This window comes from Crotalus tigris, unplaced genomic scaffold (assembly GCF_016545835.1).
Source record: "Crotalus tigris isolate CLP2741 ecotype Arizona unplaced genomic scaffold, ASM1654583v1 scf7180000019031.1477733, whole genome shotgun sequence".
Taxonomy (NCBI): Eukaryota; Metazoa; Chordata; class Lepidosauria; order Squamata; family Viperidae; genus Crotalus; species Crotalus tigris.
The window spans coordinates 1,058,356-1,082,264 of record NW_024097335.1 but is presented as its reverse complement, the minus strand read 5'-3'; the positions used below and the strand labels follow the sequence as shown (position 1 = coordinate 1,082,264).

Below are 23,909 nucleotides of genomic sequence, written 5' to 3'. Positions count from 1 at the left end.
GTCCATTTTGCTCTAGGAGTTCATGGTGTCCTAACGCTAAGTGGAATTTTCCTAATTGACATTTTCCCATGTATTTCATCATGAAACACAGACAAGGCAGGTTGGAAAACTCAGTGCCTTCCTAAACATATCCAAGCACTCTGAGTTTTTTGGCAATATTCATTTTGCTCTATGGGTTCATGGTGACCTAACTCTAAGTGGAATTTTCCTAAATGGGATTTTCCCATGTATTTTACCAGGAAATATAGATAGGGCAGCCTGAAAAGGTCAGTGCCCTCCTAACTATACCCAAGCACTCCGAGTTTCTTGGCAATGTCCATTTTGCTATACGAGTTCATGGTGACCTAACCCTAACCCTAAGTGGAATTTTCCTAAATGGTATTTTCCGATATATTTTACCAGGAAATATAGATATGGCAGGCTGAAAATGTCAGTGCCCTCCTATCCATACCCAAGCACTACGGGTTTGTTGGCAATGTTCATTTTGCTATATGAGTTCATGGTGACCTAACTCTAACCCTAAGTGGAATTTTCCTAAATGGGATTTTCCCATGTATTTTACCAGGAAATATAGATAGGGCAGGATGAAAAGGTCAGTGCCCTCCTAACTATACTCAAGCACTCTGAGTTTGTTGGCGATGTCCATTTTGCTCTAAGAGTTCATGGTGACCTAACCCTAACCCTAAGTGGAATTTTCCTAAATGGGATTTTCCCATTGTTTTTACAAGGAAACATAGAAGAGACAGGCTGGAATGGTCAGTGCCCTTCTACCCATACCCAAGCCCTCTGAGCTTGTTGGCAATATCCATTATGATCTACTGGTCCATGGTGACCTAAACCTAACCCTAAGTGGAATTTTCCAAAATGGGATTTTTTCCATTGTTTTTACAAGGAAATATACATAGTGCAGGATGGAAAGGTCAGTGCCCTCCTAACCATACCCAAGCACTCTGAGTTTGTTGGCAATGTCCATTTTGCTATATGAGTTCATGGTGACCTAACCCTAACCCTAAGTGGAATTTTCCTAAATGGGATTTTCCCATGTATTTTACCAGGAAATATAGATAGGGCAGGATGAAAAGGTCAGTGCCCTCCTAACTATACTCAAGCACTCTGAGTTTGTTGGCGATGTCCATTTTCCTCTGTGAGTTCATGGTGACCTAACCTTAATCCTAAGTGGAATTTTCCTAAATGGGATTTTCCCATGTATTTTATCAGGAAACATAGACAAGGCAGACTGGGATCCTCTGTGCCCTCCTAACCATACCCAAGCACTCCGAGTTTGTTGGCAATATCCATTTTGCTCTATGGGTTCATGGTGACCTAACTCTAAGTGGAATTTTCCTAAATGGGATTTTCCCATGTATTTTACCAGGAAATATAGATAGGGCAGGCTGAAAAGGTCAGTGCCCTCCTAACCATACCCAAGCACTCCGAGTTTCTTGGCAATGTCCATTTTACTATACGAGTTCATGGTGACCTAACCCTAACCCTAAGTGGAATTTTCCTAAATGGGTTTTTCCCATGTATTTTACCAGGAAATATAGGTAGGGCATGCTGGAAAGGTCAGTGCCCTCCTCATTCCTTATCCAAGTTTTTTGGCAATATTCATTTTGCTCTATGGGTTCATGGTGACCTAACTCTAAGTGGAATTTTCCTAAATGGGATTTTCCCATGTATTTTACCAGGAAATATAGATAGGGCAGGCTGAAAGGTCAGTGCCCTCCTAACCATACCCAAGCACTCCGAGTTTCTTGGCAATGTCCATTTTGCTATACGAGTTCATGGTGACCTAACCCTAACCATAAGTGGAATTTTCCTAAATGGTATTTTCCGATATATTTTACCAGGAAATATAGATATGGCAGGCTGAAAAAGTCAGTGCCCTCCTAACCATACCCAAGCACTACGAGTTTCTTGGCAATGTTCATTTTGCTCTACGAGTTCATGGTGACCTAACCCTAACCCTAAGTGGAATTTTCCTAAATGGGATTTTCCCATGTATTTTATCAGGAAATATAGATAGGGCAGGCTGGAAAGGTCAGTGCCCTGCTAAACATACCCAAGCACTCCGGGTTTCTTGGCAATGTCCATTTTGCTCTACGAGTTCATGGTGACCTAACCCTAACCCTAAGTAGAATTTTCCTAAATGGGATTTTCCCATGCATTTTACCAGGAAACATAGAAAAGGCACGGTTGAAAGATCAGTGCCCTCCCAACCATACCCAAGCACTCTGAGTTTGTTGGCTATGTCCATTTTGCTCTACGACTTCATGGTGACCTAACCCTAACCCTAAGTGGAATTTTCCTAAATGGGATTTTCCCATATATTTTACCAGGAAATATAGATATGGCAGGCTGGAAAGGTCAGTGCCCTCCTAACCATACCCAAGTAGTCTGAGTTTGTTGGCAATGTCCATTTTGCTCTAGGAGTTCATGGTGTCCTAACGCTAAGTGGAATTTTCCTAATTGACATTTTCCCATGTATTTCATCATGAAACACAGACAAGGCAGGTTGGAAAACTCAGTGCCTTCCTAAACATATCCAAGCACTCTGAGTTTTTTGGCAATATTCATTTTGCTCTATGGGTTCATGGTGACCTAACTCTAAGTGGAATTTTCCTAAATGGGATTTTCCCATGTATTTTACCAGGAAATATAGATAGGGCAGCCTGAAAAGGTCAGTGCCCTCCTAACTATACCCAAGCACTCCGAGTTTCTTGGCAATGTCCATTTTGCTATACGAGTTCATGGTGACCTAACCCTAACCCTAAGTGGAATTTTCCTAAATGGTATTTTCCGATATATTTTACCAGGAAATATAGATATGGCAGGCTGAAAATGTCAGTGCCCTCCTATCCATACCCAAGCACTACGGGTTTGTTGGCAATGTTCATTTTGCTATATGAGTTCATGGTGACCTAACTCTAACCCTAAGTGGAATTTTCCTAAATGGGATTTTCCCATGTATTTTACCAGGAAATATAGATAGGGCAGGATGAAAAGGTCAGTGCCCTCCTAACTATACTCAAGCACTCTGAGTTTGTTGGCGATGTCCATTTTCCTCTGTGAGTTCATGGTGACCTAACCCTAACCCTAAGTGGAATTTTCCTAAATGGGATTTTCCCATTGTTTTTACAAGGAAACATAGAAGAGACAGGCTGGAATGGTCAGTGCCCTTCTACCCATACCCAAGCCCTCTGAGCTTGTTGGCAATATCCATTATGATCTACTGGTCCATGGTGACCTAAACCTAACCCTAAGTGGAATTTTCCAAAATGGGATTTTTTCCATTGTTTTTACAAGGAAATATACATAGTGCAGGATGGAAAGGTCAGTGCCCTCCTAACCATACCCAAGCACTCTGAGTTTGTTGGCAATGTCCATTTTGCTATATGAGTTCATGGTGACCTAACCCTAACCCTAAGTGGAATTTTCCTAAATGGGATTTTCCCATGTATTTTACCAGGAAATATAGATAGGGCAGGATGAAAAGGTCAGTGCCCTCCTAACTATACTCAAGCACTCTGAGTTTGTTGGCGATGTCCATTTTCCTCTGTGAGTTCATGGTGACCTAACCTTAATCCTAAGTGGAATTTTCCTAAATGGGATTTTCCCATGTATTTTATCAGGAAACATAGACAAGGCAGACTGGGATCCTCTGTGCCCTCCTAACCATACCCAAGCACTCCGAGTTTGTTGGCAATATCCATTTTGCTCTATGGGTTCATGGTGACCTAACTCTAAGTGGAATTTTCCTAAATGGGATTTTCCCATGTATTTTACCAGGAAATATAGATAGGGCAGGCTGAAAAGGTCAGTGCCCTCCTAACCATACCCAAGCACTCCGAGTTTCTTGGCAATGTCCATTTTACTATACGAGTTCATGGTGACCTAACCCTAACCCTAAGTGGAATTTTCCTAAATGGGTTTTTCCCATGTATTTTACCAGGAAATATAGGTAGGGCATGCTGGAAAGGTCAGTGCCCTCCTAACCATACCCAAGCACTCCGAGTTTGTTGGCAATGTTCATTTTGCTCTACGAGTTCATGGTGACCTAACCCTAACCATAAGTGGAATTTTCCTAAATGGTATTTTCCGATATATTTTACCAGGAAATATACATATGGCAGGCTGAAAAAGTCAGTGCCCTCCTAACCATACCCAAGCACTACGAGTTTCTTGGCAATGTTCATTTTGCTCTACGAGTTCATGGTGACCTAACCCTAACCCTAAGTGGAATTTTCCTAAATGGGATTTTCCCATGTATTTTATCAGGAAATATAGATAGGGCAGGCTGGAAAGGTCAGTGCCCTGCTAAACATACCCAAGCACTCCGAGTTTCTTGGCAATGTCCATTTTGCTCTACGAGTTCATGGTGACCTAACCCTAACCCTAAGTAGAATTTTCCTAAATGGGATTTTCCCATGCATTTTACCAGGAAACATAGAAAAGGCACGGTTGAAAGATCAGTGCCCTCCCAACCATACCCAAGCACTCTGAGTTTGTTGGCTACGTCCATTTTGCTCTACGACTTCATGGTGACCTAACCCTAACCCTAAGTGGAATTTTCCTAAATGGGATTTTCCCATATATTTTACCAGGAAATATAGATATGGCAGGCTGGAAAGGTCAGTGCCCTCCTAACCATACCCAAGTAGTCTGAGTTTGTTGGCAATGTCCATTTTGCTCTAGGAGTTCATGGTGTCCTAACGCTAAGTGGAATTTTCCTAATTGACATTTTCCCATGTATTTCATCATGAAACACAGACAAGGCAGGTTGGAAACCTCAGTGCCTTCCTAAACATATCCAAGCACTCTGAGTTTTTTGGCAATATTCATTTTGCTCTATGGGTTCATGGTGACCTAACTCTAAGTGGAATTTTCCTAAATGGGATTTTCCCATGTATTTTACCAGGAAATATAGATAGGGCAGGCTGAAAAGGTCAGTGCCCTCCTAACTATACCCAAGCACTCCGAGTTTCTTGGCAATGTCCATTTTGCTATACGAGTTCATGGTGACCTTACCCTAACCATAAGTGGAATTTTCCTAAATGGTATTTTCCGATATATTTTACCAGGAAATATAGATATGGCAGGCTGAAAAAGTCAGTGCCCTCCTAACCATACCCAAGCACTACGAGTTTCTTGGCAATGTTCATTTTGCTCTACGAGTTCATGGTGACCTAACCCTAACCCTAAGTGGAATTTTCCTAAATGGGATTTTCCCATGTATTTTATCAGGAAATATAGATAGGGCAGGCTGGAAAGCTCCGTGCCCTGCTAAATATACCCAAGCACTCCGAGTTTGTTGGCAATGTCCATTTTGCTCTACGAGTTCATGGTGACCTAACCCTAACCCTAAGTAGAATTTTCCTAAATGGGATTTTCCCATGCATTTTACCAGGAAACATAGAAAAGGCAGGGTGGAAAGATCAGTGCCCTCCTAACCATACCCAAGCACTCTGAGTTTGTTGGCTATGTCCATTTTGCTCTACGACTTCATGGTGACCTAACCCTAACCCTAAGTGTAATTTTCCTAAATGGGATTTTCCCATATATTTTACCAGGAAATATAGATAGTGCAGGATAGAAAAGTCAATGCCCTCCTAATTATACCCAAGCACTCCTAGTTTTTTGGCAGTGTCTATTTTGCTGTAAGAGTTCATGGTGACTTAACCCTAACCATAAGTGGAATTTTCTTAAATGGAATTTTCCCCTGTATTTTTCCAGGAAATATAGATAGGGCAGGCTGGAAAGGTCAGTGCCCTCCTAACCATACCCAAGTAGTCTGAGTTTGTTGGCGAAGTCCATTTTGCTCTAGGAGTTCATGGTGACCTAACCCTAAGTGGAATTTTCCGAAATGGGATTTTCCCATTGTTTTTACCAGGAAAAATACATACGGCAGGCTGGAAAGGTCAGTGCCCTCCTAACCATACCCAAGAACTCCGAGTTAGTTGGCAATGTCCATTTTGCTATACAAGTTCATGGTGACGTAACCCTAGTCCTAAGTGGAATTTTCCTAAATGGGATTTTGCCATGTATTTTATCAGGAAACATAGACAAGGCAGACTGGAATCCTCAGTGCCCTCCTAAGCATACCCAAGCACTCCGAGTTTCTTGGCGATGTCCATTTTGCTCTACGAGTTCATGGTGACCTAACCCTAATCCTAAGTGGAATTTTCTTAAATGGGATTTTCCCATGTATTTTACCAGGAAATATAGATAGGGCAGGCTGGAAAGGTCAGTGCCCTGCTAAACATACCCAAGCACTCCGGGTTTCTTGGCAATGTCCATTTTGCTCTACGAGTTCATGGTGACCTAACCCTAACCCTAAGTAGAATTTTCCTAAATGGGATTTTCCCATGCATTTTACCAGGAAACATAGAAAAGGCACGGTTGAAAGATCAGTGCCCTCCCAACCATACCCAAGCACTCTGAGTTTGTTGGCTATGTCCATTTTGCTCTACGACTTCATGGTGACCTAACCCTAACCCTAAGTGGAATTTTCCTAAATGGGATTTTCCCATATATTTTACCAGGAAATATAGATATGGCAGGCTGGAAAGGTCAGTGCCCTCCTAACCATACCCAAGTAGTCTGAGTTTGTTGGCAATGTCCATTTTGCTCTAGGAGTTCATGGTGTCCTAACGCTAAGTGGAATTTTCCTAATTGACATTTTCCCATGTATTTCATCATGAAACACAGACAAGGCAGGTTGGAAAACTCAGTGCCTTCCTAAACATATCCAAGCACTCTGAGTTTTTTGGCAATATTCATTTTGCTCTATGGGTTCATGGTGACCTAACTCTAAGTGGAATTTTCCTAAATGGGATTTTCCCATGTATTTTACCAGGAAATATAGATAGGGCAGCCTGAAAAGGTCAGTGCCCTCCTAACTATACCCAAGCACTCCGAGTTTCTTGGCAATGTCCATTTTGCTATACGAGTTCATGGTGACCTAACCCTAACCCTAAGTGGAATTTTCCTAAATGGTATTTTCCGATATATTTTACCAGGAAATATAGATATGGCAGGCTGAAAATGTCAGTGCCCTCCTATCCATACCCAAGCACTACGGGTTTGTTGGCAATGTTCATTTTGCTATATGAGTTCATGGTGACCTAACTCTAACCCTAAGTGGAATTTTCCTAAATGGGATTTTCCCATGTATTTTACCAGGAAATATAGATAGGGCAGGATGAAAAGGTCAGTGCCCTCCTAACTATACTCAAGCACTCTGAGTTTGTTGGCGATGTCCATTTTCCTCTGTGAGTTCATGGTGACCTAACCCTAACCCTAAGTGGAATTTTCCTAAATGGGATTTTCCCATTGTTTTTACAAGGAAACATAGAAGAGACAGGCTGGAATGGTCAGTGCCCTTCTACCCATACCCAAGCCCTCTGAGCTTGTTGGCAATATCCATTATGATCTACTGGTCCATGGTGACCTAAACCTAACCCTAAGTGGAATTTTCCAAAATGGGATTTTTTCCATTGTTTTTACAAGGAAATATACATAGTGCAGGATGGAAAGGTCAGTGCCCTCCTAACCATACCCAAGCACTCTGAGTTTGTTGGCAATGTCCATTTTGCTATATGAGTTCATGGTGACCTAACCCTAACCCTAAGTGGAATTTTCCTAAATGGGATTTTCCCATGTATTTTACCAGGAAATATAGATAGGGCAGGATGAAAAGGTCAGTGCCCTCCTAACTATACTCAAGCACTCTGAGTTTGTTGGCGATGTCCATTTTCCTCTGTGAGTTCATGGTGACCTAACCTTAATCCTAAGTGGAATTTTCCTAAATGGGATTTTCCCATGTATTTTATCAGGAAACATAGACAAGGCAGACTGGGATCCTCTGTGCCCTCCTAACCATACCCAAGCACTCCGAGTTTGTTGGCAATATCCATTTTGCTCTATGGGTTCATGGTGACCTAACTCTAAGTGGAATTTTCCTAAATGGGATTTTCCCATGTATTTTACCAGGAAATATAGATAGGGCAGGCTGAAAAGGTCAGTGCCCTCCTAACTATATCCAAGCACTCCGAGTTTCTTGGCAATGTCCATTCTACTATACGAGTTCATGGTGACCTAACCCTAACCCTAAGTGGAATTTTCCTAAATGGGTTTTTCCCATGTATTTTACCAGGAAATATAGGTAGGGCATGCTGGAAAGGTCAGTGCCCTCCTAACCATACCCAAGCACTCCGAGTTTGTTGGCAATGTTCATTTTGCTCTACGAGTTCATGGTGACCTAACCCTAACCATAAGTGGAATTTTCCTAAATGGTATTTTCCGATATATTTTACCAGGAAATATACATATGGCAGGCTGAAAAAGTCAGTGCCCTCCTAACCATACCCAAGCACTACGAGTTTCTTGGCAATGTTCATTTTGCTCTACGAGTTCATGGTGACCTAACCCTAACCCTAAGTGGAATTTTCCTAAATGGGATTTTCCCATGTATTTTATCAGGAAATATAGATAGGGCAGGCTGGAAAGCTCCGTGCCCTGCTAAATATACCCAAGCACTCCGAGTTTCTTGGCAATGTCCATTTTGCTCTACGAGTTCATGGTGACCTAACCCTAACCCTAAGTAGAATTTTCCTAAATGGGATTTTCCCATGCATTTTACCAGGAAACATAGACAAGGCAGACTGGGATCCTCTGTGCCCTCCTAACCATACCCAAGCACTCCGAGTTTGTTGGCAATATCCATTTTGCTCTATGGGTTCATGGTGACCTAACTCTAGTGGAATTTTCCTAAATGGGATTTTCCCATGTATTTTACCAGGAAATATAGATAGGCAGGCTGAAAAGGTCAGTGCCCTCCTAACCATACCCAAGCACTCCGAGTTTCTTGGCAATGTCCATTTTACTATACGAGTTCATGGTGACCTAACCCTAACCCTAAGTGGAATTTTCCTAAATGGGTTTTTCCCATGTATTTTACCAGGAAATATAGGTAGGGCATGCTGGAAAGGTCAGTGCCCTCCTAACCATACCCAAGCACTCCGAGTTTGTTGGCAATGTTCATTTTGCTCTACGAGTTCATGGTGACCTAACCCTAACCATAAGTGGAATTTTCCTAAATGGTATTTTCCGATATATTTTACCAGGAAATATAGATATGGCAGGCTGAAAAAGTCAGTGCCCTCCTAACCATACCCAAGCACTACGAGTTTCTTGGCAATGTTCATTTTGCTCTACGAGTTCATGGTGACCTAACCCTAACCCTAAGTGGAATTTTCCTAAATGGGATTTTCCCATGTATTTTATCAGGAAATATAGATAGGGCAGGCTGGAAAGCTCAGTGCCCTGCTAAATATACCCAAGCACTCCGGGTTTGTTGGCAATGTCCATTTTGCTCTACGAGTTCATGGTGACCTAACCCTAACCCTAAGTAGAATTTTCCTAAATGGGATTTTCCCATGCATTTTACCAGGAAACATAGAAAAGGCAGGGTGGAAAGATCAGTGCCCTCCTAACCATACCCAAGCACTCTGAGTTTGTTGGCTATGTCCATTTTGCTCTACGACTTCATGGTGACCTAACCCTAACCCTAAGTGTAATTTTCCTAAATGGGATTTTCCCATATATTTTACCAGGAAATATAGATAGTGCAGGATAGAAAAGTCAATGCCCTCCTAATTATACCCAAGCACTCCTAGTTTTTTGGCAGTGTCTATTTTGCTGTAAGAGTTCATGGTGACTTAACCCTAACCATAAGTGGAATTTTCTTAAATGGAATTTTCCCATGTATTTTTCCAGGAAATATAGATAGGGCAGGCTGGAAAGGTCAGTGCCCTCCTAACCATACCCAAGTAGTCTGAGTTTGTTGGCGAAGTCCATTTTGCTCTTGGAGTTCATGGTGACCTAACCCTAAGTGGAATTTTCCGAAATGGGATTTTCCCATTGTTTTTACCAGGAAAAATACATACGGCAGGCTGGAAAGGTCAGTGCCCTCCTAACCATACCCAAGAACTCCGAGTTAGTTGGCAATGTCCATTTTGCTATACGAGTTCATGGTGACGTAACCCTAGCCCTAAGTGAAATTTTCCTAAATGGGATTTTGCCATGTATTTTATCAGGAAACATAGACAAGGCAGACTGGAATCCTCAGTGCCCTCCTAAGCATACCCAAGCACTCTATGTTTCTTGGCGATGTCCATTTTGCTCTACGAGTTCATGGTGACCTAACCCTAATCCTAAGCGGAATTTTCTTAAATGGGATTTTCCCATGTATTTTACCAGGAAATATAGATAGGGCAGGCTGGAAAGGTCAGTGCCCTGCTAAACATACCCAAGCACTCCGAGTTTCTTGGCAATGTCCATTTTGCTCTACGAGTTCATGGTGACCTAACCCTAACCCTAAGTAGAATTTTCCTAAATGGGATTTTCCCATGCATTTTACCAGGAAACATAGAAAAGGCACGGTTGAAAGATCAGTGCCCTCCCAACCATACCCAAGCACTCTGAGTTTGTTGGGTATGTCCATTTTGCTCTACGACTTCATGGTGACCTAACCCTAACCCTAAGTGGAATTTTCCTAAATGGGATTTTCCCATATATTTTACCAGGAAATATAGATAGTGCAGGATAGAAAAGTCAATGCCCTCCTAATTAAACCTAAGCACTCCTAGTTTTTTGGCAGTGTCTATTTTGCTGTAAGAGTTCATGGTGACTTAACCCTAACCATAAGTGGAATTTTCTTAAATGGAATTTTCCCCTGTATTTTTCCAGGAAATATAGATAGGGCAGGCTGGAAAGGTCAGTGCCCTCCTAACCATACCCATGTAGTCTGAGTTTGTTGGCGAAGTCCATTTTGCTATACAAGTTCATGGTGACCTAACCCGAGCCCTAAGTGGAATTTTCCTAAATGGGATTTTCCCATGTATTTTATCAGGAAACATAGATAAGCCAGACTGCAATCCTCAGTGCCCTCCTAACCATACCCAATAACTCTGTGTTTGTTGGCTATGTCCATTTTGCTCTACGAGTTCATGGTGACCTAACACTAACTGGAATTTTCCTAAATAGGATTTTCCCATGCATTTTTCAAGGAAACATACATAGTAAAGGTTGGAAAACTATACCCAAGCACTCCAAGGTATTTGGCAATGTCCATTTTTCTCTATGAGTTCATGATGACCTAACCCTAACCCTAAGTGGAATTTTCCTAAATGGGATTTTCCCATGTATTTTACCCGGAAACATAGATAATGCAGAATAGAAAAGTCAATGCCCTCCTAATTATACCCAAGCACTCTATGTTTGTTGGCAATGTCCTTGTCTATGTTTCCTGATAAAATACATGGGAAAATACCTTTTAGGAAAATTCCACTTAGGGTTAGGGTTACGTCACCATGAACTCGTATAGCAAAATGGACATTGCCAAAAAACTCGGAGTGCTTGGGTATGGTTAGAAGGCCACTGACCTTTTCAGAATGACCTACCTATGATTCCTGGTAAAATAGATTGGAAAATCCCTTTTAGGAAAATTCCACTTAGAGTTAGGTCACCATGAACCCATAGAGCAAAATGGACATTGCCATCTAACTCGAAGTGCTTGTGTATGGTTAGGCGGGCACAGACCTTTCCAGCCTGCCTTGTCTATGTTTCCTGATAAAATACATGGGAAAATCCCTTTTAGGAAAATTCCACTTAGGGTTAGGTTTAGGTCACCATGAACTCGTAGAGCAAAATGGACATCGCCAACAAACTCGGAGTACTTGGGTATGGTTAGGAGGGCACTGACTTTTCCAGCCTGCCCTATCTATATTTCCTGGTAAAATACATGGGAAAATCCCATTTAGGAAAATTCCACTTAGGGCTAGGGTTAGGTCACCATGAACGTGTATAGCAAAATGGACATTGCCAACAAACTCGGAGTTCTTGGGTATGGTTAGGAGGGCACTGACCTTTCCAGCCTTCACTATGTATTTTTCCTGGTAAAAACAATGGGAAAATCCAATTTCGGAAAATTCCACTTAGGGTTAGGTCACCATGAACTCCTAGAGCAAAATGGATATCACCAACAAACTCAGACTACTTGGGTATGGTTAGGAGGGCACTGACCTTTCCAGCCTGCCCTATCCATATTTCCTGGAAAAGTACATGGGAAAATTCCATTTAAGAAAATTCCACTTATGGTTAGGGTTAGGTCACCAAGAACTCTTACAGCAAAATAGACAGTGCCAAAAAACTAGTAATGCTTGGGTATAATTAGGAGGGCATTGACTTTTCTATCCTGCACTATCTATGTTTCTGGGTAAAATACATGGGAAAATCCCATTTAGGAAAATTCCAGTTGGTGTTAGGTCACTATGAACCCGTAGAGCAAAATGGATATTGCCAACAAACTCAGAGTGCTTGGCTATGGCTAGGAGGACACTGAGGATTCCAGTCTGCCTTGTCTATGTTTCCTGACAAAATACATGGGAAAATCCCTTTTAGCATAATTCCACTTAGGGTTAGGTCACCATGAACCCGTAGAGCAAAATGGATATTGCCAACAAAATCAGAGTGCTTGGGTAGGGTTAGGAGGGCACTGAGGATTCCAGTCTGCCTTGTCTATGTTTCCTGGTAAAATACATGGGAAAATCCCATTTAGGAAATTTCCACTTAGGGTTAGGGTTAGGTCACCATGAACTCGTATAGCAAAATAGACATTGCCAACAAACTCAGAGTGCTTGGGTACAGTTAGGAGAGCACTGTACTTTCCAGTTTGCCCTATCTATATTTCCTGGTAAAATACAAGGGAAAATCCCATTTTAGAAAATTCCACTTTGGGTTAGGTCACCATGAACTCGTAGAGCAAAATGGACATTGCCAACAAACTCGGAGTGCTTGGGTATAGTTAGGAGGACACTGACTTTTCCAACCTCTACTATGTATGTTTCCTGGAAAAATGCATGGGAAAATCCTATTTAGGAAAATTCCACTTAGGGTTAGGTCACCATGAACTCGTAGAGCAAAATGGACATTGCCAACAAACTCGGAGTGCTTGGGTATAATTAGGAGGGCATTGACTTTTCTATCCTGCATTATGTATGTTTCCGGGTAAAATACATGGGAAAATCCCATTTAGGAAAATTCCACTTAGGGTTAGGGTTAGGTCATTATGAACTCATAGAGAAAAATGGACATTACCAAGTACCTTGGAGTGCTTGGGTATAGTTAGGAGGACACTGACTTTTCCAACCTCTACTATGTATGTTTCCTGGAAAAATGCATGGGAAAATCCTATTTAGGAAAATTCCACTTAGGGTTAGGTCACCATGAACTCGTAGAGCAAAATGGACATTGCCAACAAACACAGAGTGCTTGGGTATGGTTAGGAGGGCACTCAGGATTGCAATCTGCCTTGTTTATGTTTCCTGATAAAATACATGGGAAAATCCCATTTAGGAAAATTCCACTTAGGGTTAGGGTTAGGTCACCATGAACTCGTAGAGCAAAATGGAGATCACCAACAAACTCGGAGTGCTTGGGTATGGTTAGGAGGGCACTGACCTTTCCAGCCTGCCCTATCTATATTTCCTGTTAAAATACATGGGAAAATCCCATTTAGGAAAATTCCACTTTGGGTTAGGGTTAGGTCACCATGAACTCGTAGAGCAAAATGGACATTGCCAACAAACTCGGACTGCTTGGGTATGGTTAGGAGGGCATTTACTTTTCCAGCCTGCTTTATCTATGTTTCCTGATAAAATACATGGGAAAATCCCATTTAGGAGAATTCCACTTAGGGTTAGGGTTAGGTCACCATGAACCCGTAGAGCAAAATGGACATTGCCAACAAACTCGGAGTGCTTGGGTATAGTTAGGAGGGCACTGACCTTTCCAGCCTGCACTATGTATGTTTCCTGGTAAAAACAATGGGAAAATCCCATTTCGGAAAATTCCACTTAGGGTTAGGGTTAGGTCACCATGAACTTGTAGAGCAAAATGGACATTACCAACTAACTCGGAGTGCTTGGGTATGGTTACGAGGGCACTGACTTTTCTCGGCTGCCCTATCTATGTTTCCAGGTAAAATACATGGGAAATTTCATTGGAGGAATATTCCACTTAGGGTTAGGTTATGATGCCTCTTTCAGCAGCCATGCAACCTCCTGGTGACCAGTGGATCTGCTTCCCATTCATTTTCTGTCCTGCAGAAATCAACTTACTTCTTCTTTTAGCCACTCGTATTCTTTAATCTCCCTGCGGCTGATCTTGTCTATGTGCTTAACAGCATTCTGTGAAAATAATCCGAATACACCAAAAATCAAAACTGTAATCTTTGCATTGATAGAAACAAGACAAAAAAGTTAAGGCAAGATGCCACAGGTATATATCAGAAATGTCACACCACTCTGTCCGTTTTGTTTTCCTGCACCTATTAATTTAGCAACTAATGATATGTAGTAAAGGTGAGTCCTCAACTTATGACTGTAATGGAACCTACCCATCATAGTTGTAAATCATGATGGTTCTAAATTGGCTTGCCCACATGACCAGCCTGATTTTACAATTTTTGTAGTGGTTATTAAGCCAACACTGAGGTTGTGAGGTGATTGTTACAATCATTAAGTAAACAATGCAGTCATCAAGCAAACCAATATTTGCTCTGGACTGGTTTTGCTGAACCCACAAAGTAATTGTCAGTCTCTGGAAAAACCATCATAAAATGTGATTGCTAAGCACCAGAAATATGATCAAATGACTATGGGAGGATAAGATGTTGAAGCTTTGGAACTGGGGGAGAGGTCCATCATAATTTTGAACAGCTTTAAGTCAAGAACTACTTGTATAAAGGCATTATAATGTTCTAGATTAGAATAATGTATCTATACTATCCACGGTATATTCAACAACATCAGCTACTGAAAAGGAATTTGGTAGTATTTTTTCCAGGTAAGAAACCTGTGTCTTAAAAGACACAAGTTTTTATGTTGCATCTTTTTTATATGACTATTAATAAAATGTTATTAAATGGTACCACTTGATTCCTCCTGAATTTCGCACCATAGATAAACATGACTCTCTCCTACTAAGTTTACTGAAGCTAAACAAAACACGTAAACTAAGAGGATAACAGAACTGCTAAGAAGAATTGTTTTGCTAAGTGGCTGGAATGTGATTGTGTGATTGCAGGCACAGTGCAGTAATTGTAACTTTGAGGACAGGTCATAAGTTTTTTGTTTTAGTCCATTATAACCTTGAATAGTTGCTAAGTGACCAGTGATAAGTCGAAGCTTCTGTATGCCGTCCTTTTCTATTTCTCCCTCCTGTGTTGAGATTTCAAGTCCCAGAATTCATGAGTGTGACTGGGGCATTCTGGGAAATTTCCAATGTATCAGGCACAAGCTAACTCTGAAAAACCAGATCAGGAGATGCCTCTGAGTGTCTGGAATAGCAAAATCAAACATACCTCAGTGGCCCATTCTTTCTTTAACTCCAACTGTCTCAAAGTGTTTTTGTCAATTTTATCCTTTGCTTCTTCCAAAGAAATTCTAAAAAATTCTTAAAAAGAGAAGAGGGTGGTTAGGAGATGGAACATGCATAAAAAAGATCTACGGTCAAGCCTTTTTAAGATGCTATCCAGAATGTAAATTATTCCAGAATTAAAGACAGGAATTCTGGTTTCTCTCAACTTTGTGTTACCATATAATTCAATGTTACTTGAGCAATGATTGTACAGTCTCTCTAAAAAAATGAAGTGCAAATTTTTTGCTTTTTTGGCCAATACACAAAGCTTTCTTCAACTAGTGTTTCCAGATGTTTTCTTTCTGCTGTTCCCAAAGTTTCCCACCAGCACAGCCAAGAGGAATACAGGCTCCTGAAACATCTGGAAGACGCTATGTTGATTCAGCCCTGTGGTTCCATCTGTCCTGAGTTTCTCCAACTTAACATCTGGAAATAATTAGGAATGGGAACTTCTTGACTCCACACTTGACATTACACTGAATCGGCCAACTGGCAATACAGAAATAAGCGGGATGAGGATCTTACAGTGTTTCTCAACCTTGACAATTTTAAGGCATGTGGACTTCAACTCCCAGAATTCCACAGCCAGCAATGCTGGCTGTGGAATTCTGGGAGTTGAAGTCCACATGCCTTAAAATTGTCAAGGTTGAGAAACACTGTAAAGTTAGGATATTAAATTTAGCGGCTGGAACAGTGGAGTGTACAAAGATCCAGGACACACAGTGGTAGTTGATTGGTTGGAGAGTGCTGACTCCTGCATGAGGCAATCTACACTATCATTGGTTGCTGTGAGTGTAAAGGGGGAGTTTCCCTTTTTTCCCGCCTTTTTCTTCTGTGCGCTTTTTCCCCCGCCTTTTTCTTCAGCTTGCTCTGTATGGTTTGGGACTAACAGAATATGAATGACCTGCTCAAAGAGCCAATCATCACTCTTTATCTCAGCCCCACCTACTCTACTGGGTTGTTCTTGAGGGGAGAAAACTGAAGAAGGATGTTTGATGAATGCATGTCATCTTTTACTGCTGAAGAAAAAGTGGGATATAAGTTTAAAAATGCAAAAACTCTCTCCTCCATGTCTGCAGGTTATAAACTAGTGGTGCCAAGGCTATTAGGTGTATCAAATTCTATTTGGAATGAAGACAATTCCAGGAGCGCTTTGAAGTTTCTGAAAGTAGCCTCCTCTTCTCTTAAGATCACATGGCAGCGGTGAGGAAGTTTTTACACAGCCCCGTTTGCTACAATTGCAGGTATGCAAGTATCACCACCCAATGGCTACCTCGGAAATTGGATATGTCATTAGATTGAGATGAACACGGCAATTCACTGTTCCCAAAGTTGACCTCAGTCTGGAATTAAAGAGAATCAACAGAAATGGAATGATGGCGACAGCTTGTCCTAAAGGTGCTTTTTCAAAAGTCAACTGACTTTCTTTGTTTTTGGGCTTGAAGAAGTTTTGCTTCTCATCCAAGAGGCTTCTTCGGTTCTGACTGAATGGTGGGGAATGGAAGGATTTATATTCCTTGCAGTCATCTGGTTGTTAGCACTCTGAAGTTGGGTCATTAGCTCTCTGAGAATCATTAAGGCCACTTGGGGTTTATCTGTACCCTCAGGGTCACCTGAATCAGAGTGCAAATGGGTGTGGAGCCTTCTTGGAATCGCTGAAAGGACTGTGTTGTAAACGGGATAGGTGGTGCCATATCCCTCCCCCTCTGTTGATAGAGAGCTGCTCAATTTTAATATAGATGGCTTCTTTTGCCCCTCTTTCAAACCAGTGGTCCTCTCTGTCTAGAATGTGGATTTTGCTATCTTCAAAGATAAACCCCCCAATTGGCCTCAATGAGTGTCAGAGAGCTGACAACTGACCTTCAGAGTGCTAATGGCCAGATGACTACAAAAATATAAATCCTTCCATTCCCCACCCACTCAGTCAGAACCCAGGAGGCTTCTAGGATGAGAAGTGAAATGTCTTCAAGCAAACAAAGAAGCTCCAGTTGCCTTTTGAAAAAGCACTTTTGGGATAGCCATGACCTGGATGACTAAGAATCTCCATTAACCCGGTGATAGTTTGAAACCAACTTCTTAGTAGGCCTCTAACAGACCCTTACCTGTCATTTCGTCAAGATCTTCCTTCAACTTTTTAATATCCTGTTCCAAGAACTGAATCTGAGTTGAGTGATCGGTGCTTCCCACATTTTTGTAAGCAGTCCAGTAGTCTATTTCAGTTTGTTTTTGGATAAGTTTCTGTTCAACATAATGTATCTGGAAACGCATATCTAGTGCAAGGCAACAAGGCATCATTTTCAGTCCAGTTATAGTATGAATAACAGTGGTTGCTTCACAGAACTATTGACAAATATAGGGAGACCTGTATTTATACTAGGACTCAATGTACCGACTTCCCAAACCAATTAACATCACAAGTGTCATGACTTCTTTCACAAGTGATGCGGTTTTGTTTTTATTTTTACTTTTATATTTAGATCCTGCTTGTTCCTCAGAAGCTTAAGGCAGCATGATAGCATTTCCTGTTCCCATTTTTCTCAGAAGCCATGGCTCTATGACAGGGGTCTCCAAACCTGACCACTTCATGAACTTCAATTCCCAGAAATCCCCAGCCAGCATGACGAATTCTGGGAGTTGAAGTCCACAAGTCTTAAAATAGCCGTGATTGGAGATGCCTGCTCTGTGAGATAAATTGAGAAGAATTTAAAAAAGTAGCCCCACGTCATCTAGTGAATTTATGTGGCCAAGGGTAGACTAAAATCTGAAGATTCTCCTCTTTTTTTTGATCAAACCTTTTATTAGTTTATAATATACGATACAATGAAAATACAAAAGTAAATAGCGGAAAAGATGGGGAAGGGAAAAAGGAGTAGAGAAGTGAGGTAAGGGAGAAAAAAAGAAGAAAAAAAAGACATTGACTTATGACTTCCTTCGGTGCAATAGAATATCAGCTTCAAACCTCGACTTTTTACTTATACAAAATAATATAAACAAGCCATTTCAATAACATCAAGTCTATCTAATCGGTAAAACCCACAATCAAAGTTTCATTTTTTTCCACCTCAAGAAAATTCTCCTCTTAACCACTTCACCTTGCCAACTATCTTAGTTTTTAGATTTATGCTTGCCTCTCATTCAGGTGCTCAAAATGGAACAGGTACAGGTAGTCCTCTATTTACGACCACAACTGAGCTCAACATTTCCATTGCTAACCTAGACAGTTGTTAAGTAAGTTTTGCCTCAGTTGACGACTTTTCTTGCCACAATTATTAAGTGAACCACTGCAGTTGTTAAGTTAGTAGTACGTCTGATAAGTGAATCTGGCTTCCTCATTGACTTTGCTTGTCAGAAGGTCACAAAAGGGGATCACGTGACCTCAGGAAATTGCGACCATCATAAATTCTGGCCAGTTGTCAAACATCCACATTTTGATCAAGTGACCACGGGAATGGTGCAACGATCATTAAGTGTGAAAACGGTCATAGTTCCTTTTTTCAGTTCATTGTAACTTTGAACGGTCAATAAATGAATGGTTGAAAGTTGAGGACTACCTGTACACCTGTCCCCAATTTTTTCCCCATCAGCATCAAAGGAGCCACTCAGGAACATCCTATGGGGAAAAAATCCTTAAAACCCTCCCGAAATTATCCTTGTTCTTTATCCCTCGAGAAGCATAGCTCACCTCTAATAAGTTTCTCCTGATCCTTGATGTACTGCCATTTGGCCATCATGGCTTTCTCAACATCATCCCGAGTAACAATTTCTATTTTTTCAAGCTCCTTCTCCTGTTCTTTCAGGTTCGCTAGTAGAGCTCGGATGTGTTCAATCTGTTCAGATTTGAGATGCTGATTCTGGGGGTGGGATAGAGAAGGCGTACTTTTGATGGTTTGAAAAAGTAAAGCTTGCGAAACTCATTCAGGCGTGGGAACGCAAAACCACCCAACAATTTGGAATAATGTTCACTGTCCTTGGATGGTTCCGATGGAAATAATGGACTCTATTTGTGCTTTATTTATTTAGCGGACAGTATTTACATGGCCACCTTTCTCACGAATAGGGCATCCAACACCCTAGTTAAAAATCCCATAGCTATCTAAAATCAATAAAAAAAATAAATAAACAGAGAAAGTAAACAGAGAAAACCCAAGAACTTAGGACAACAGATTCCTGTAAGTGCAAACTTCACTCCCTTCTGGCACTGATGATGTTACCTGGTTTGGTAATGAAACATCTACAAGAAAGCCACCAACTTCAGAGAGCATCAAGAACCCCACAGTGCTCCTCCTCCTCCTCCTCCTCTTTCTCCTCCTCCTTCTTTCCGCAAACCCACTCCCTTCTAGCATTGATGATGCTACCTAGTTGGGTAATGAAAGATGTGTAAGAAAACCCCAACTTCAGAGAGCATCAAGGACCCCTGTTTGATTATTTTGCCTTGGTGCAGAAATATTTTAACCAGTAAGCTGCAGCTCAACTCCAGCCCTATCCCACACAATATGTCACTGCTTCTTTACATAGGATGAACATAACCTTTATTTATTTATTTATCTAGTTTATGTATATAGCCACCCAATGTTGTCATTAATGCAATGAACATGGATTTGGGCAAATTCTGGGAGACAGTGGAGGACAGGGGGCCTGGCAAGCAATGCTCCATGGAATTGCAAAGAGTCGGATATGATTTAGCACCTAAACAACAAAACAGAGCCATCCATCTCACAAAAACATGACCTTAGATCAGTGGTTCTCAACCTTTTTAATGCTGCGACCCCCAACCGGTCATAAGTCGAGGACTACTCAACCGGTCATAAGTCGAGGACTACTCAACTGGTGCAGCATCGTTTGCAGAATGGGACTTTTGGTGGGCTCAGTAGGGCAGAGACAGCCTGGACAATTCCTACTGGCTTTTGAAAGCCAATAGAATTAGACTCTATTCAAGAGAGTCTATTCTATTGGCTTTCAAAAGCCAATAGAATAAAAGGGAGTATCACAGCTAAGGAAAAGAGGAAAAAAATGGCGGACTGCGTTGTTTGGCGACCCCCGTGAAATGGTCGTTCGACCCCAAATGGGGTCCCGACCCACAGGTTGAGAACCACTGCCTTAGACAATAGTTAAAACCTCCATAACAATTTAAAAACAATCAAAATAAATAAACAAAGTAAATGGATAATGTTATGCCCCGAGCCTTGCAAACGGCTCGGGCGTTTGCAGGCAGTCCCGGGCAGGTGCAAAGCTGCCCGGGACCAGACAGGCTGTCGCCAGCGCCGTGCGCATGCGCAGGTGCTGGCGCGGGAAAAGTATCGCATTTACCCGGGAAATGTCTATATAAGAAGCTGGGAGGTTTTGGGAGCTGCTGAAGCCATCTACTTGTAAGCTGAACGCAGAATAAAGAAAACTGAGAACTCCAACTGCTTCTCGTGTCTGCTTCCCGCCAAGGACTCAACAGATAAGACCCAGGAAACTTGGAGAACAGTACAAAACTTCATGTCCTACAATCACCTTGCAGATTCTCTAGACAGGGCTCTTCAGACTTGGCCCTTTTATGACCGGTGGACTTCAGCTCCCAGAATTCCTCAGCCAGCATGCCTGGCTGAGGAATTCTGGGAGTTGAAGTCCATAAGTCATAAAAGGGCCAAGTTTGAAGACCCCTGCTCTAGGATCAACAAGTCTAGTGGGGAAAAAAAAAACATTTTGTAAAGACCTTTTGTAAGGCTGACAGAGATGGGGCTAACGTCATCTTGGGAGGTTATGGGTGGGAGATACATGCCACCAACTGAAACTGTGTTACTCACTAAGCTAGAAAATTCCTGTCGTCATTTGTGATCCCTAACTTGCCAAAGACACAATGCAGGGGAATAGTGCTATCTCGGTTTTGCTGGACGAGGTAATTCAAGGACAAGGATTGGTGGATTCTTGGCAGCCCTCCCCCCGCTCCCAGCAAATGTCAACATCTGGCAGCAAAACATCTGCTAATCGCTCTGCTCCATGTGGGAAGGCATTGGGGAGGAGGGCAAGATTTTACAAAGAGATAGATCAGCAGATTTAGCCATCTGTCAAGGTGTTGCTCCCATTTTGTCCAACTGTTTGGCACAAATGCATTCAGAGGAAGTCTAGAGAAGGGATGTCCAACTTTGGCAACTTTAAGACCTGTGAACTTCAACTCCCAGAATTCCCCAGCCAGCCTGAAGAACTGAAAAAGCTTCTTGGATGAGAAACAAAAAGTATTCAAAGAAAACACTAAGAAAGTCAAGTTGCCTTTTGGGGAAAAAAAAACATTTTTGGGTTAACCTTGACTTGATGGCACATCAATCAGTCAATCCAGAGCATTGCCAATCTCTCCATCTTTAGAAACCTGGAGCCATTGCTGCTTCTCAGAAGCAGTTATTAGACATTTAAAAGCTGGTATGTGAGGAACTGATTCTCAGTTCTATATCAGAAGTCCCCAACCTTTTGAGCACCAGGGACCAGTTCCATGGAGAGAGGTTTTTCCACAGACCGGAGGGTGTGTGATTTTGTGTGCTGCCTGCATCTCACGGATGGGGTTTTGCTTGTTTGTGCAGACCGGTTGCTGGCATGCCGCAGCATGGTACTGGTCCACGGACCGGGAATTGGGGACCCCTGTTCTATATTACAAACAGGTGTTTTGTAACTAAGACAGGATCCCTCCTGAACCAGTAGTGGGATTCAATCGGTTCGCACCAGTTTGGCAGAACCAGTAACTAATTTTTTGTTGCCCAGGCCCAGAATGTACTTCCGGAAGCGGCATCCCCCCAGAGAACCGGTTGTTCACATATTTGAATCCCACCACTGTCCTGAATCACAAGGTGGTTTATTTGCGTGCTTACTCTTTCTTTGCTTCTCTCATTCTCTACTTCCAGTTGCTTGATTTCACCGAGAAGCTGATCAATGACCTCTTCCTTAATCTGAATTCTGAAGGTAATTAAAGACAAAAATAAGCTGTCACGCTTTCAGAAAACACAAGCTCTCTTTGCAAGCAAACAAAGAATACAAGTGGGAGAAACAGGTCGAACATTTGAATTCTTTGCTTCAGGTTTTATTTAAAGGACTGCAGTGAAACCTTGATTCAATGAATGTTGATGCAACAGACCGAAATCCCAATTTTTGCGATCATTTTACCACAATGTTTATCATTTGCAGAATGCAAATGAAATTGAGCAACATAAATGAGGTTATTTGCATTGCCATATACTGATTGAAATGGGCAATTGAGAGTAATGGCTGCCCTGTCATCCCAACAAGTCTGTTAAGCCAGATTTTAATGTGACTAAAATGGAACATGGAAAATATAATCTCATTTGCAAAACACTTTTTCTGCCAACTGATTAATCTCGATGAGCTGGAAGCACACATTTAGTGATGATTTAATCAAGCATTTAACAACTATTTTTGCAGAGTTTCCCATTATTGTATCCCAAAAAAGCTGACGGCTAATAGTTCCTATCCCATTTCTTTATAGTTTTATGCAGAATGAGGAAAAAATAAGATAAATCAACCATGCACCCCCAAAGTAGACATAATTGTGGGAAGAACCATTTTTTGCTGCTTTTTCATTCCTCAGTGTATTAAAGAAGTCCACTAAACTTTAAGTATTGTGGACTTCAACTCCCAGAATGGCTGCCTAAGAAATTCTGGAAATTTAAGTCCACATGTGGCAGCTGAGATGTAGTTCTTAGTAGGGCCTTGTTTTGTGTGTACCCTCTAGGACTTGGAGTGATCATGAAATTTGAGTTTGATCATGGATCTGGAGTTTCATCGTGGAGGGGACAGAATTAATTAACTCAGTGGCCAGCAATGGCAACTTAGATGTAGTTCCTAGCAGGGCCCTGCTTTGTGTGTACCATCTAGGACTTCAAGTCTAGGACTTGAAGTGATCATGGAGGGGTAACATTAGTTAACCCAGTGGTCAGCTGGGGAATAAATTTAACACAGCCTAGACTGGAATTAAATCTAATCAGGTTCAATGGTTATTCAGTTGAATCTTTGACTCTGCTTATTTATTTACAGGTCAACACTCTATGCCTGTTGAATCTCTTGGACAGCGAGACAAAATATTATAGAAAAATAATTTTCAAACTTTTTCAGGCTGTGAAAATAATTAGACAAAAAGTAATCACAGAATCCTCAACCAGGAGGCAAAGCTCTAAAAAAGGGGGGGGGCTATGTTTCGAGTGAACCTTTTCTTTCTCTTGGTCTCTTATGAAATTCCATCAAGCTCATATGAAATCTTTAGGTTCCCTGCTGTAGTGAATATATTTCCCAGAACATGGGCTGATTTATTTGTTACCAAACAATAAAGTCATTATGAAAAAATGCCAGTGACTACCGTATATCAAATGCAAAGTTCTATTTTTAACTGTCAAGAGTTTAAATTTTGTGCATTTTTTTCTCCTGCCTGCTCTACGTAAAAGCTA

The 23,909-nt window shown here is 41.5% G+C and overlaps 1 protein-coding gene across 1 annotated transcript in view; it reads right to left on the bottom strand.

Moving 5' to 3' along the window:
* Nucleotides 1–14,152: 14,152 nt before the first annotated feature.
* The window catches only part of CCDC83 (coiled-coil domain containing 83), a 28,245-nt gene continuing 18,488 nt past the window's right edge, over nucleotides 14,153–23,909 (bottom strand). The window contains exons 4-8 of the mRNA XM_039358589.1: nucleotides 22,323–22,407; nucleotides 19,163–19,331; nucleotides 17,583–17,750; nucleotides 15,425–15,516; nucleotides 14,153–14,249 (exon numbers count right to left, since the gene is read on the bottom strand). Coding sequence (XP_039214523.1) covers nucleotides 14,172–14,249; nucleotides 15,425–15,516; nucleotides 17,583–17,750; nucleotides 19,163–19,331; nucleotides 22,323–22,407 — 592 coding nt within the window. The 3' untranslated portion in view covers nucleotides 14,153–14,171. The remainder of the gene's footprint in view (nucleotides 14,250–15,424; nucleotides 15,517–17,582; nucleotides 17,751–19,162; nucleotides 19,332–22,322; nucleotides 22,408–23,909) is intronic.